Source organism: Euprymna scolopes, chromosome 17 (assembly GCF_053919585.1).
Source record: "Euprymna scolopes isolate OS-2025 chromosome 17, ASM5391958v1, whole genome shotgun sequence".
NCBI lineage: Eukaryota > Metazoa > Mollusca > Cephalopoda > Sepiida > Sepiolidae > Euprymna > Euprymna scolopes.
Window position 1 is genome coordinate 2377501 of NC_136498.1, and position 15000 is coordinate 2392500.

At 32.4% G+C, this 15000-nt stretch overlaps 1 protein-coding gene across 1 annotated transcript in view; it reads left to right on the forward strand.

The window, feature by feature from the left end:
• The window catches only part of LOC145296651 (hillarin-like), a 260223-nt gene that overhangs the window by 199848 nt on the left and 45375 nt on the right, over window positions 1-15000 (forward strand). Inside the window, exons 6-7 of the mRNA XM_080142585.1 lie at window positions 9492-9683; window positions 13895-13977. Coding sequence (XP_079998711.1) covers window positions 9492-9683; window positions 13895-13977 — 275 coding nt within the window. The remainder of the gene's footprint in view (window positions 1-9491; window positions 9684-13894; window positions 13978-15000) is intronic.

Consider the following 15000-nt stretch of genomic DNA (forward strand, 5'->3'; position numbering starts at 1 on the left):
TAGTGCCCTCATTTCTGTTTGGTTGGGTAGTTCCATGCCTTTTGTCGTTTCCCGTTTTCCCTTTTTTATAATCAGTAGTGCGCACTTTTCCATTCCAAATTCCATTTGGTTATCTTGGCTGAGGATCCTGGTAGTGTTAATTAGTGTCTCTAGCTCCTTTTCGGTCCTTTATTATTATTATTATTATTATTATTATTATTATTATTATTATTATTATTATTATTATTACTATTATTATTATTGTTATCATTATTATCATTAATATTATTATTATCATTATTATTATTATTATTATTATTATTATTGTACTATCATTATTATCATTATTATTATTATTATTATTATTATTATTATTATTATTATCATCATTAATATTGTTATCATTATTATCATTAATATTATTATCATCGTCATTATTATTATTATTATTATTAATATTATTATTATTATTATTATTATTATCTGTCTTTCTTTCTTTCTTTCTTTCTCTCGTTTTGTCTGCATTTCTCTAATAATCAATATCTGTCTTTTTACCGATCTAGCAAACATAACAAAATTTAATCACAGACTGGGACTAATGCCAAAATATAGATTTTATAATTATTTTGTTAAGGCACTTGTAGTTGCGAATGTAATGCGAATATATATATATATATATATATATATATATATATATATATATATATATATATATAGTATTAGTATTACTCACCTTTTAAGAAGCACAGGGACAATGGAATTTAAAATGTGAGGTTAGAAATAACGATCACGTGCGAATTTGTATTTTTTTAAATAAACAGATATTTATTTATTTAAAGTTTCTAATTTTCGGCTTATAAAAAAGCCTTAATCAGGATTTCTTTTTAAAAACAATACAATATATTTTTTTTCTTTATTCTTTTCTTACGTGCCATGATGTCGTTTAGCGGAGTGGTTATGTAAGTCCAGTGGTAAGCACTGTTCGTCCGCGAATGTGTAGTATAAGTATTAATCCACTTTTAAGAAGCACGGGGACAATGGAATTTAAAATGTGAGGTTAGAAAGAACGATCACGATACAATACACAACCACGTGCGAATTTGTATTTTTTTAAATAAACAGATATTTATTTATTTATTTAAGGTTTCAAATTTTCGGCTTATAAAAAGCCTTCATCAGGATTTTTTTTAAAAACAATACAATATATTGTTTTCTTTTTTCTTTTCTTACGTGCCATGATGCCGTTCACATTACACTTGAATTTCTGCATGTCAGTACAGTTGGGAAAGCAGAATCTCGGAAGCAAATTTCAAAGTTTAGCAGTTCTGGGAAGAAACTATTGGAGTAGAAGGCTTTCTTACACCTAGGGATCTCTACTATGAAGGGGTGGAATTTAGCTGCTTGTCAGGTTTGTAGGGGGTGTTCACGTTGAGGGGGTACAAGTGCTTGTAGTTCGTCAGAGCATTCGCCATTAAAATATTTGTAGAAGAGGCAGAGGAATGCAACATCTCGTCGATGGGACAGAGGCTGACGCCTAGATGACAGTTCAGGACCTATCAGGTTGGCGACTCTCTTTTGAACCCTGTCCTGGGGCGAGAGACAAGTAGCAGATGCACCAGCCCAGATGTGACAACAGTACTTCATACATGGGCGAATGGTGGCGTTATAGAGGTACAGGATACTTTGAGGTGTAAGTAGTTTTCTAGCACAGTAAAAAGAGCTTACCTTCTTCGCAGAAGCCTTGGCAATGTTCTCAATGTATCTATTCCAGTTCATATTCCCTGTGAACGTTAGGCCGTGGAGTTTTAAGGAAGTATTTTCGGGCAATGTGTTCTCGGCCATTGCTATTAGTGGTAGAGAAGGTTTCTTGTAATTATTGAAAGAAACAAGCTTAGTCTTGACAGCATTGAATGTAACCCTCTATTTTTGTCCCCATTCCACTACAGATTGGAGGTCATCCTCTAGTGTTTCTGCCATTTCCTTAGATATGTGTTCATTTGTTTTCCCCTCCTATCTGCTATAGAGAGTGGTGTCATCAGCAAATATACCCATCTCAGAGACAATTTTATCAGGGAGGTCATTTATGAATATCAGGAATAATAAAGGTTCAAGGATAGACCCCTGAGGTACTCCCGCATTTATATTATATTGTTTAGACGTACGACCGTCGAGCACAACCTGGATTTTTCTCTTATTTAAGAAGGATTTAATTATATTATGTAGTCTTCCATATGATCTCATTTTTCTCATGCGATGCCCTGTCAAAAGCCTTAGATTATATATCTGTAACTGTATAACTGTACAAACAAACGGACTTGCTCATTAAAAATTCCTGCATTCATAAAGATGTTATGTATTCATGTGCAGTAACTATATATTAAACCAAACTTGCCACTCACATAGGATAATTCTCAGTGATCAGAATAATAATTTAATGTCAGGAAATCAATCAGATTCTTCTACCTGATGAGAAGAATTAGCATTCTTTGAAACTCCCTGGTGACCCAGTTTTCCGTGTTGTTATGGCAACAGTATATCGAGATGACACACTCCCACCCCAGCCTTGAGCGGATGTCATTGATACAACATCCCCATCCCCAACCGGTCTGGAAGCAAAGAAAAAGCGGGAAATTTAATCAGTCGGACTGAGAGCGCAGACGCGATCACACGCGTGGCGATTCTTCTCTTCAACCTATAGATACCGCGGCCCAGGTCGCATAGTGAAAAACACCAGTCGACTCACAACACGCCGATAAGGAAACAATGGATATACCTTGGCACGATACAGTTGGACTGAGATCGCACGGTGAAGAAAAAAAACCCAGTCGACTCACATCGCGCCGATAAGAAGACAATGGTCATACCTTGGCACGCAACGGTTGGAATTTAAAAGTCAGTCATGAGAATTGCTTATCAACAAACAAAAGAGAAAGAAAAACGAAAAGCAAGAAACGAATATTAGTGAAACTTCACGCCGTCGGAATACGGACCAGCAACTCCGGAAAAAGGAAAGATAAGTACACTTTTCAAATTGTCCAACTCCATCTCGTACAAATAGCTAACTACGTTGAACTATTATTATTATTATGTAGACATTGGTTACCTCCCTTGCTTCAGTTACATGGTTACCTCCCTTGCTTGTGGTGATATAAATAGGAGTCGGCCATCTTGGTTTAGTCAGTTCGTTCGTACAGTTTAGACAGACTACAAGTGTCTCAACAAATGGTAGCAGAGATATCCCTCTGTGTGCGACAAAACGAAAAAAAAAAAAAAAAAAATTTTTTTTTTTTGTACAGCTTGTCTGTAGCACTAGACAGATCGGATATCGGATATGGCAACTTCGAACAAACAACCTCCATTGTTGGAGGGGGAGGATGTTTACGAGAACTGGAAACAAGACGTTGAAATGTGGTCGTTGTTCACGGATCTTTCTGAGGAAAAAAAAGGGCCAGCAGTGTTTTTGACGCTACCACCGAATATTAGAGAATGTGTCCGTGAATTGCCAACAAGTGACATCGGCGGACGAGATGGCTTGAAGATCTTAATAAAGAAACTGGATGACATATATTTAAAGGATGAACACACGTGCGCTTACATGACTTTTAAGGAATTTTACACTTATAAAAGACCGTCAGGTACCAGTATAAATGACTTTCTTGTTCGTTATGAGTTTTTGTACCAAAGATTAAAAAAATTCTACATTATTCTACCGGAAGGAGTGCAAGCTTTTCTTGTTTTGAACGCGGTTAACATATCGGAAGAGAACGAAAAATTAGCGCGGACAACGTGTTCTGTTTTGACGTATCAAAACATGAAGGAATCGATAAAGAAAGTATTTGGTGACATTTATCGTGATGAAAATGTACCGGCAGTGAAATCAGAGCCCGAAATCGTCAACTATAATTATTCTAAACCGGGTAACAACAAAAGGCGTTTTCGTCGAGGACAATCTAATCCATGTGACCGAAGTGGAAACGTGTTGTTGTGTTACAAATGTCAGTCTCCGAACCATCTAATTAGAGAGTGTCCTAGAAATACGCCCAGGTTTACGGAAGCGACAGAACAAATACACATTACGTTGTTCATTCAAGAAAATATTTATTTGAACAGTACAAATGAAAAAATCTATGGTCTGCAGCATCCAATTCTTTATTGATGCGGTTAGCATGACCATTCGCATAGCTTCACGGCTACATGTTGGGGAGTCCGTTTTCAGATTACTATTTTCTTTATGCTTGGCATCCATTACAGCTTTCGACTGCTCTTGTTCAGCGGTGAGCAGGACTACATTTTCCTGTTCAGTATATTGGGGCACTTCTCTCCAATGATCAATATGATTCCAGTTGATACAAACAGGAAGGCAGGGTTTTAAAGGATGGCGTGGTCCAGCAAAAGTGTTAGGCAGAGAAGGCCAGTTTGTCTTGATCAGACATGGCGGAGCATTTTATAGGATGCATCCGTGCCAATTGATGAAAGTGAATAAAAACAACGAAAAAAGAACAAAAAAAACTGAAATGCTGGGAAACACTACAGAAGGGAAGAATGAATACCTTTCAGTTGAGGAGGAGGAGTTGCAGAATCAAGTGGTAGAAAGTGAAGATATAGACAGAGAAGAAGTTGTTGATAGTTCTACCAGTTTAAGAGATAAGACTGAAAAACCTGGCCGAAATAAGACCATAACTTATAAAATAAATGGAAGTGAGGAGTGGAAGAAAGGAAAGGTTATGTCAGTACAGCCTAAATCAACTGGCAAATATAGTCATTGGATCAATATAGAACCTGAGGATGAAAACGAGGATCAAGTTTGTATCAACTGGAATCATATTGATCATTGGAGAGAAGTGCCCCAATATACTGAACAGGAAAATGTAGTCCTGCTCACCGCTGAACAAGAGCAGTCGAAAGCTGTAATGGATGCCAAGCATAAAGAAATAAAAAACATGAACACCTATGAAGTATTTGAATGTGTGCCATACACAGGTCAAAAAACAATATCCACAAGATGGGTGATTACTGAAAAATTCAAGGATAATCAGAAAACAATGAAAGCTCGCCTTGTAGCACGAGGCTATGAAGAAAATAGTAATCTGAAAACGGACTCCCCAACATGTAGCCGTGAAGCTATGCGAATGGTCATGCTAACCGCATCAATAAAGAATTGGATGCTGCAGACCATAGATTTTACCTCAGCCTTTTTGCAAGGTGGTATTTTAGAGAGAGATGTGTACCTGAGGCCACCATCTGATGTTTGTCCTAAATCTCAAGTGTGGAAATTAAAAAGACGCATCTATGGATTGAATGATGCTCCACAGGCATGGTACAAGAGAGTTACTCAGGCTTTGATTGAATTAAAAGGAGTAGCAAGTGCTTATGATAATGCATTGTTTTTGTGGCATGATATTAAAGGAAATTTGACTGGAATTCTTGCTATGCACGTGGATGATTTTGTTTTCTGTGGAAACACAGAGTTTGAAAGGGATGTGATTGCAACATTGAAAGAAAAATTTAAGGTGGGATCTCATGAAAGTGGAACATTCAAATATGTTGGACTGAATGTTAATCAACAGGAAAATGGGATCACTGTAGAACAAGATCTATATGTATCTTCCATATCTCCAATAGAAATAAGCAAAGGGAGGATACTGAGGAAAAATGATGAACTGAATGAAGAAGAAAAGCATGAGTTGAAGAGACTTGCAGGTCAGATGATGTGGGTTTCAACTCAAACACGCCCTGATATAGCTTTTGATGTGTGTAAAATGAGCAACACTGGAAAGCATCCCAAAGTAAAAGCCTTATTTGAGGCGAATAAAGCCTTATCAAAATTGAAATCCAAGAAGGGTTCTATAACATTTCCAAAATTGGGAAAGCCCTCAGATTTACACATTTTGTGTTATACTGATGCCTCTTATGCCAGTCTGGAAGATGGATCTTCACAGGGTGGTTTTGTTGTCTTTATTGGAGGAAGTACTGACAAAATGGCCCCCATGTGTTGGGCTTCAAAGAAATTGGACAGTGACAAAAAGCCCATTGGCCTCAGAGACTCTTGCTCTGAATGAGGGAGCTGATGCTGGTGTTTTGACTGCGGTTATGATACAAGAGGTATTTCAGTTATCTAAATTGCCAGACGTTCTCTGCAAGACAGATAATGCATCACTTGTGGAGACATTGAATTCCAACAATCTGGTAAGCGATTGACGATTGAGAATAGATGTAGCAAGGCTGAAGGAAATGAAGAGTAGAGGGGAGATACAGATAGAATGGATCAAGGGTTGTGATCAGGTCTCTGATTGTTTGACCAAGGCAGGAGCTTCGTCTGAGCTTCTAAGGGACTTGTTAAATCAGAAATAAATTATTCACTTGAGGACAGCAGCAATGTTAATGTAGACATTGGTTACCTCCCTTGCTTCAGTTACATGGTTACCTCCCTTGCTTGTGGTGATATAAATAGGAGTCGGCCATCTTGGTTTAGTCAGTTCGTTCGTACAGTTTAGACAGACTACAAGTGTCTCAACACTTCACGCCGTCGGAATATGGACCAGCAACTCCGGAAAAAGGAAAGATAAGTACACTTTTCAAATTGTCCAACTCCATCTCGTACAAATAGCTAACTACGTTGAACTATTATGTGCCTCAAAAAGAAAAAGAAAGAGATAAAGAAGCAACTCTCTAAATAATTCTCCCCATCACTGGACCCTCCCTTTGGCCGGCCCATGAACAATCTATTATTGACTTCTAGAAAAAAAAAGTAGTGAAAAGAGACAATCTTTATTTTCTTGAAATTTCTCATTATAACCCCCCCCCTGGAACATTACTTACGCACCTCATTGATTTCCATTTGAAAAGAAAAGGAAGGAAAAGAGAATAAGAGACGATATTCTTTAAACAATTATCACATATCCCCCCCCTTTTTTTATCCCATAACTTTGTCTGCATGATTTTTTTTTTTGTTTGAATTATTGTCTTGTTTTGTTTTCCGTTATTTTCTCTCCAGCCTTGTTTTATAAATAAATTGTCGTGTTTATAACACTTATATAAATGTTGTCGTGTTCCTCATCATTTTTCGTTGCCTTGCATTTGTTAATGTGAATGTCACCGAAGTATTCCACGACGATATCACTGATCCGAACTTGGACAGGTGCTATCTCGGCTGAATAACTTTCAGCTGGCACCCTAGATTTATTTTTCTCAGTGTTGGAATCTTCTTAGGAGACCCCTACCCGAGGGTACCGTCACACCTTACTATTATTTATCGTAAGCTCTACTATCGTCTATGAATGTATTGAGCTTTTTCATTTGGTTGGGATTAAGATATAAATAACTATATTTATATTTGAATTTGGGAATTTGAGTTTTCCTTGATTAGTAAATTCCTCCTCAAAGCGTTTCTGTGTATATATATATATATATATACCTATCCATACTTATATTATATGTGCATACACACTCACACACACACACACACACACACACACACACACACACATATGAAAGGAAGTTAAAATTTCGAACAAGGGATACAAAATAAAGAAAATTATTTCCTTATTCCATGGAGTTTCAAAGAATTGCTCTTATCCTCAGAGGAAAAACAGCAAAATAACATTTATTGAGACTAGCTATAATTTTGCTAGTTAGCCAAAAGTCTGAAAGCTTCAAAGTATGAGAGAAGTAATATTATAAAAAATACAGATATATATATACAGATCAATAAAGGATTATTACTTGAAGTCTGCGTAGGAAGATGCATGAAGATCGGAATAGGTGTTTTTGTTTAGAGCGCAATTGAACCATGATACTTGACTTTTGCATTGGAAACTTTAATTCAAGTTGTTATAGAAAAATAATTTCATAAAATCGACAATAGGTTCTTAATAGTGCAATGTAGACTACAATGTATTGTGAACTAAATCATTGTAACAGGCATATGAATGTTCCTCCTAGTGCACCACGTTGGGTTCCCGACTAGAGTAGGTAATCAATTGATTTGATTGACAAATGGACATTTCACCAATTTGGAAAAATCGGTCTAACTATTTTTTTCGAGGAACACATATTTGTTTCTGATGAGTTGTTTAGTAGACTTCTGCTATTCACCAAAATATGTGTAAGACGTACTACATAAATATATGAATAAAATACTATGAGTGTAGATTAAATACATCTCTTGGTTTTGAAATAGTATCGAACGATATGTATTCTCTGGATGTGAAAATTCATTTTATTGAGCTTAATACTGTGGCAACCTGAAAATCATATATATATATATATATATATATATATATATATATATGTATATATATATATATATATATATATATAGTGTTGGAAGTTTTTAACCTTTAATACTATACAAAAAATATTTTTTATCATTCGTTAGAAAACCATCTAGTCAATAAGTCATTTAATCACCTGCAATCACTGCATCAACTCGCTCTCGAATTTACTATAATACCAATAATTTATTTTTCAAGGGATCATCAGTTGTTTACCATGAAACACTGTTTTGGGGATTTAAAAACAAAACAGTTCACTATATCGTGGCTCCCCAGCAGTGTTGATCAAACACCACCACCCTTAATCTTAGGAAGAAGACATGTTATAAACATGTGATCCAATTTCCTATTCTTAATTTCAATTACTAACCTTTTCATACTATAAAAATGAATTTCTTACCTGTGCGATTCATCAATTTCCATATATATATATATATATATATATATATATATATATATATACTAGCAGACCGCCCGGCATTGCCTGGTCGTAAAATACGCTTAAATATGATATTTTGATTAATGCAGATTTCGTATTTATTATTATATTATATTGGACCCAATATATAGTAATGATTTAAAAAGTAAAAAAAAAAAAAAATGACTCGTGCGCTATCACCAAAAATCGAAACCAAAACCTTTAGCTTACGATTTTTTTTTTCGCTAATGCCTGATCTATGAAGACATGTTTGTGGCAAGGCTAAAAAGTAAAACATTAACCAATAGCTACTACGTTACCCATGCATATTCGTAATGCCGTCATTCGACGTTCACCTGGCAAATTTCATTTTTTTAATTTTCACACTTTGCATGGATTTTCCCCAGCGAAAACCCAAATATAAAGTTTCACAAGTATGAAGTTTCATGTCTGTAGATCAAAAACTAACAGAGGAGTTTGGTAGGCAAATTTTTAAAAATAAAAATATATACAAATACATAAATATTCTTTACATAAATGTATATAGAAAGAGGGTTATGTTTACTATAAACCGAAAAAACTAATAGGGAATAAATTAAAATGAATGTTTCAAAGAATATGCAAATTAGCTAGATATTTTGCTAGTGAATGCAACTCCACAACCCATATATAGCAAAGTCTTTTTAAATAAATAGAAAAAAGGTTTTACAATATGAATATATATATATATGCACAAAAAAAAAGCAAATTTATGCATTTTACACAGAAAAAAGTTTAAAAAAAAAAAATTATTTGTTTTTTTCTTTTTTATACTTCTTCAGCTTGGGAAGACAAATGGAACTGACCCTTTACTCAACAAAATGGACAGCATAGAAATCGAAGAAGTCATCCAACATTTTGCAACAGTTCCAGCTTCCGCAGAAATGCCCCCAACTCATCCGCCAAGTTGCAGGAAGCGTGAACTCTACACGGATGCCTTTGTTTTCAATGAGATTGATGAAAATGTCATCAAGGTGAACATTTTTTTACATTACTCGATGTTTTTTTCATTGAATTCATCTTACCTGTGAACGTTAAGCCAATGAGTTTGAACGAAGAGGTTTCAGATAACATATCATTAGCCATGGCTATGGGTGGTTGAGAAGGTTTCTTGTGATTATTACAGGCAAGAAGCTTAGTCTTGCCAGCATTGAATGTTATCATCTATTTATGTCCCATTCTACTACAGACTGAAGATTTTTCTCTAAGGTTTCAACCATTTCCTTAGATATGTCTTCATTAGTTTTCCTTTCATGTCTGTTATAGAGCATGGTGTCATCAGCAGAGACAATGTTACTAGGGAGGTCCAAGAATCGACCTTGAGGTACACCTGCATTTATATCATGATGTTTTGATATTGAGGTACATTTGCATTTATATCATGATGTTTTGATATTGAGGTACATTTGCATTTATATCATGATGTTTTGACATAAAACCATCGAGGACAACTTGGATTTTTTTCTTATTTAAGAAAAAATTAATTATATTAAGTATTCGTCCAGTAATACCATATAACTTTATGTTCATTAGAAAACCATTGTGTCAAAAAATATCAAAGGCTTTAGATATATCAAGTGGTATAGAAAAGTTATGTGTGATGCGACCAGCTATGTATGTGTAACTAGAGAAACCAAGCCAATTACCGTTATTCTCTTATAGTAAAACAAATTATTAAGAAATTTAAAGAATTGTACAGGTGCGACATTAATAAATTCTTAGCCAGATAAAATGAATTTATTATGAAAAAAATTTTCAAAAACCAGTTTTTCATTTTGATAAAACTTGAAATCTGTAAAAATTTTGATGAAACTTGAAATCTGTAAAAATTTTGATGAAACTTGAAATCTGTAAAAATTTTGATGAAACTTGAAATCTGTAAAAATTTTGATGAAACTTGAAATCTGTAAAAATTTTGATGAAACTTGAAATCTGTAAAAATTTTGATGAAACTTGAAATCTGTAAAAATTTTGATGAAACTTGAAATCTGTAAAAATTTTGATGAAACTTGAAATCTGTAAAAATTTTGATGAAACTTGAAATCTGTAAAAATTTTGGTGAAACTTGAAATCTGTAAAAATTTTGGTGAAACTTGAAATCTGTAAAAATTTTGATGAAACTTGAAATCTGTAAAAATTTTGGTGAAACTTGAAATCTGTAAAAATTTTGGTGAAACTTGAAATCTGTAAAAATTTTGATGAAACTTGAAATCTGTAAAAATTTTGATGAAACTTGAAATCTGTAAAAATTTTGATGAAACTTGAAATCTGTAAAAATTTTGATGAAACTTGAAATCTGTAAAAATTTTGATGAAACTTGAAATCTGTAAAAATTTTGATGAAACTTGAAATCTGTAAAAATTTTGATGAAACTTGAAATCTGTAAAAATTTTGATGAAACTTGAAATCTGTAAAAATTTTGATGAAACTTGAAATCTGTAAAAATTTTGATGAAACTTGAAATCTGTAAAAATTTTGATGAAACTTGAAATCTGTAAAAATTTTGATGAAACTTGAAATCTGTAAAAATTTTGGTGAAACTTGAAATCTGTAAAAATTTTGATGAAACTTGAAATCTGTAAAAATTTTGATGAAACTTGAAATCTGTAAAAATTTTGATGAAACTTGAAATCTGTAAAAATTTTAGTGAAACTTGAAATCTGTAAAAATTTTGGTACCGATCTGATATTTAGATTTTTGTCCCAGATTACGAAATTATCATCTTTTTTTTTAATTCAATTTTTACCCCAAACAATGCACAGTGCGACTTTGATGTAGGGGGCTACTATTAGGGACATAAGTTGCAGGGGTACTATGTAAGGAGTTTAGCAACAAGATGTCTGTTCACATTACACTTGAACTTCTGCATGTCAGCACAGTTGGGAAAGCAGAATCCCCGAAGGGAATTCCAAAATCTAGCAGTTCTGAGGAAGAAACTATTAGAGTAGAAAGCTCTCTTACACCTAGGGATCTCTACAGTGCAGGGGTGGGATTTAGCTGCTTGTCGGGTTTGTCGGGGATATTTATGTTAAGAGGGTACAAGTGCTTGTAGTTTGTCAGTTTGAATAGAAATTTGCACTGATAAAATAATCTGAAATCATTAAATATGTTTCACCCATAAAAACAATAAGAGAATGGTGTCCATTAATTCAGCAGCACCAAATAGTTTTACTTTTCAAATAGAACAAAAGGCTGTGTTAAAAAAAATGGCAGCTTATAATGTTAAAAAAAAATAAGCAAAATGTCACAAAATTGTATGTGTTAGGTTTAAAAAAAAATGGCAGTACATCAAAAATATGCAAATTCCTCAATTATTTTTTTAAACGCATTTTAACAGCGAAATGTCCCGTCTGCCATTTTCTGCTTACATTAAGGTCAACAGCCAAAGAAGATAATTCAACACGCAGTCATCATAATAATACCGGCTGGAAATTATTTACTGATCAAATTTGATTTGATTTTATGAAAAAAAAAAACTCCTGGATAAATTTGTTTACTCCTGTTCTATTATCGCAGTGTTGCATCGTTGTGGCTGTTTTACAAGTATTTTAATGAAATATGTTCGCATGAATTCAAAGCATTTGTGCCGCTTTGACGTATATATTCTTGACTAACATAACAACCAGCAAAATCCCACCACTTCACTGTTGAGATCCCTAAGTGTAAGAAAACCTTTTACTCGGAATGCTAGACTTTGGCATTCCTTCTTGTTTCTTGTTTTCCTGAATGCATTTACGTGCAGAAGTTTAAGTATAATGCGAACAAATATTTCACTCCTCAACTCCCCACATAATTTCCTTGTAGATATGATCCCAATTAGTAACCCCTTACGTCCAATTGGCAATACGTTTTGTATGGGATGAAAGAAAAGAAGAAAATAAACAAGTAGATACAAAAAAGTTTTTATGCAAATATATTGTTTTTATGTATTGTTTTTATATATTGGTTTTATATGTTGTTTTTATATATTGTTTTTATATATTGTTTTTATATATTGTTTTTATGTATTGTTTTTATATATTTGTTTTATATATTGTTTTTATATATTTGTTTTATATATTGTTTTTATATATTGTTTTTATGTATTGTTTTTATATGTTGTTTTTATGTATTGTTTTTTTTATATTTGTTTTATATATTGTTTTTATATATTTGTTTTATATATTTGTTTTATATATTGTTTTTATATATTGTTTTATGTATTGTTTTTATATGTTGTTTTTATGTATTGTTTTATATATTGTTTTTATATATTGTTTTTATGTATTGTTTTTATATATGTTGTTTTATGTATTGTTTTTATATATTGTTTTTATGTATTGTTTTTATATATTATTTTTATATATTTTTTTTATATATTGTTTTTATATATTTGTTTTATATATTGTTTTATATATTGCTTTTATGTATTGTTTTTATATGTTGTTTTTATGTATTGTTTTTATGTATTGTTTTTATGTATTGTTTTTATGTATTGTTTTTATGTATTGTTTTTATGTATTGTTTTTATGTATTGTTTTTATGTATTGTTTTTATGTATTGTTTTTATATATTTGTTTTATATATTGTTTTTATATGTTGTTTTTATATGTTGTTTTATATATTGTTTTTATATATTGTTTTTATGTATTGTTTTTATATATTGTTTTATACATTGTTTTTATGTATTGTTTTTATATGTTGTTTTTATGTATTGTTTTTATATATTGTTTTTATGTATTGTTTTTATATATTTGTTTTTATGTTGTTTTATGTATTGTTTTTATATATTTGTTTCATACGTTGTTTTTATGTATTGTTTTTATATGTTGTTTTTATGTATTGTTTTTATATGTTGTTTTTATGTATTGTTTTTATATATTGTTTTTATGTATTGTTTTTATATATTTGTTTTATATGTTGTTTTTATGTATTGTTTTTATATGTTGTTTTTTATGTATTGTTTTTATATATTGGTTTTATATATTTGTTTTTATGTTGTTTTTATGTATTGTTTTTATGTATTGTTTTTATATATTGGTTTTATGTATTGGTTTTATATATTGGGTGAGATTAGATTAAAGCTGAAAAATGTTATTAAACGCTTGTTATCTCCCTTGTTTTATGCTTGACAGACATTTTATAATGAATCATGTGATGTTGCTAATGGAAATTATCTCCATGCATATAACTGGTCTTTTCACAGGTGGCAGAAACCGACCAAGGTTCGTACACTGAATTGATTCGTCAACTCACTGATAATTGTATGGGCGATCTAGAAAAAGCCAGGTAAATATTTAATTATTTATTTAGTGAGTGATTCGTTTCATCTCGAGATCCATCATCATAGAGCAATGTCCGAAGCATCCCTCAGGTCCACATCAGAGCATGCCTCATTCAGTGGACAGTTTGTGAGGATGTGTGAGGTGGTCTGCATGTTGGGACCAAGGGACACTAAGCATCCTGTACTTAGCTCCATTGTAAAAGTTGTCCTGTGTTTTGGCAGCTTTTGCGAGGGCCTGGTTGAGCGTTACCCATTCTTTCCTGGAAAGTTCAAAGCCTGCCGGTAGATCTTCTTCGGTACTGGAAGAGCCTCATTGTTGTCGTCTTCAACAGACACATTCCACTGACACTGCAGAAGGGTTTGTCAAAGGCCTATGACATTGGCTAAACGCTTGCGGGATGCGAGATGCTGTCGTACGTCTTGATGTCATTGCTTTGCTTGTCACACTGCCTTCTATTCTTGATTCAAGTAAGATTTTATAGACATGGCAGGTTGGTTGAATTCAGGTTGCTGATAATCATCCTGCATGCCTTGTGGAGCTCGATGTCGAACTTTGCAGAATGAGATATGTAGCAAGCCTTTCTGTGGTGTCTCTGTTAAGAGATTGATTGCTACCCTATGCTCATCTCAGAGATAAAAAATGGTAATTAGGATAGACAGTTGGTGCCTGTAGATCATGTGTGTTAGTTTCCATATTCAAAGGGCCTTTCTTAATATTTCAGCCATAATTATTATTATTATTATTATTATTATTATTATTAATAATAATATTATTATTAGTAGTAGTATTAATATTATTATTATTATTAATATTAATATTATCATCAATATTATTATTAATATTAATATTATTATTATTATTATTATTATTATTAATATCATTATCATTATTTTTATTATTAATAATAATATTGTTATTAATATTATCATTAGTAGTAGTAGTATTAATATCATTACTATTATTATTATCATTATTGTTATTATTATTAATATTATTAATATTAATAGTATTAATAATTATATTATTA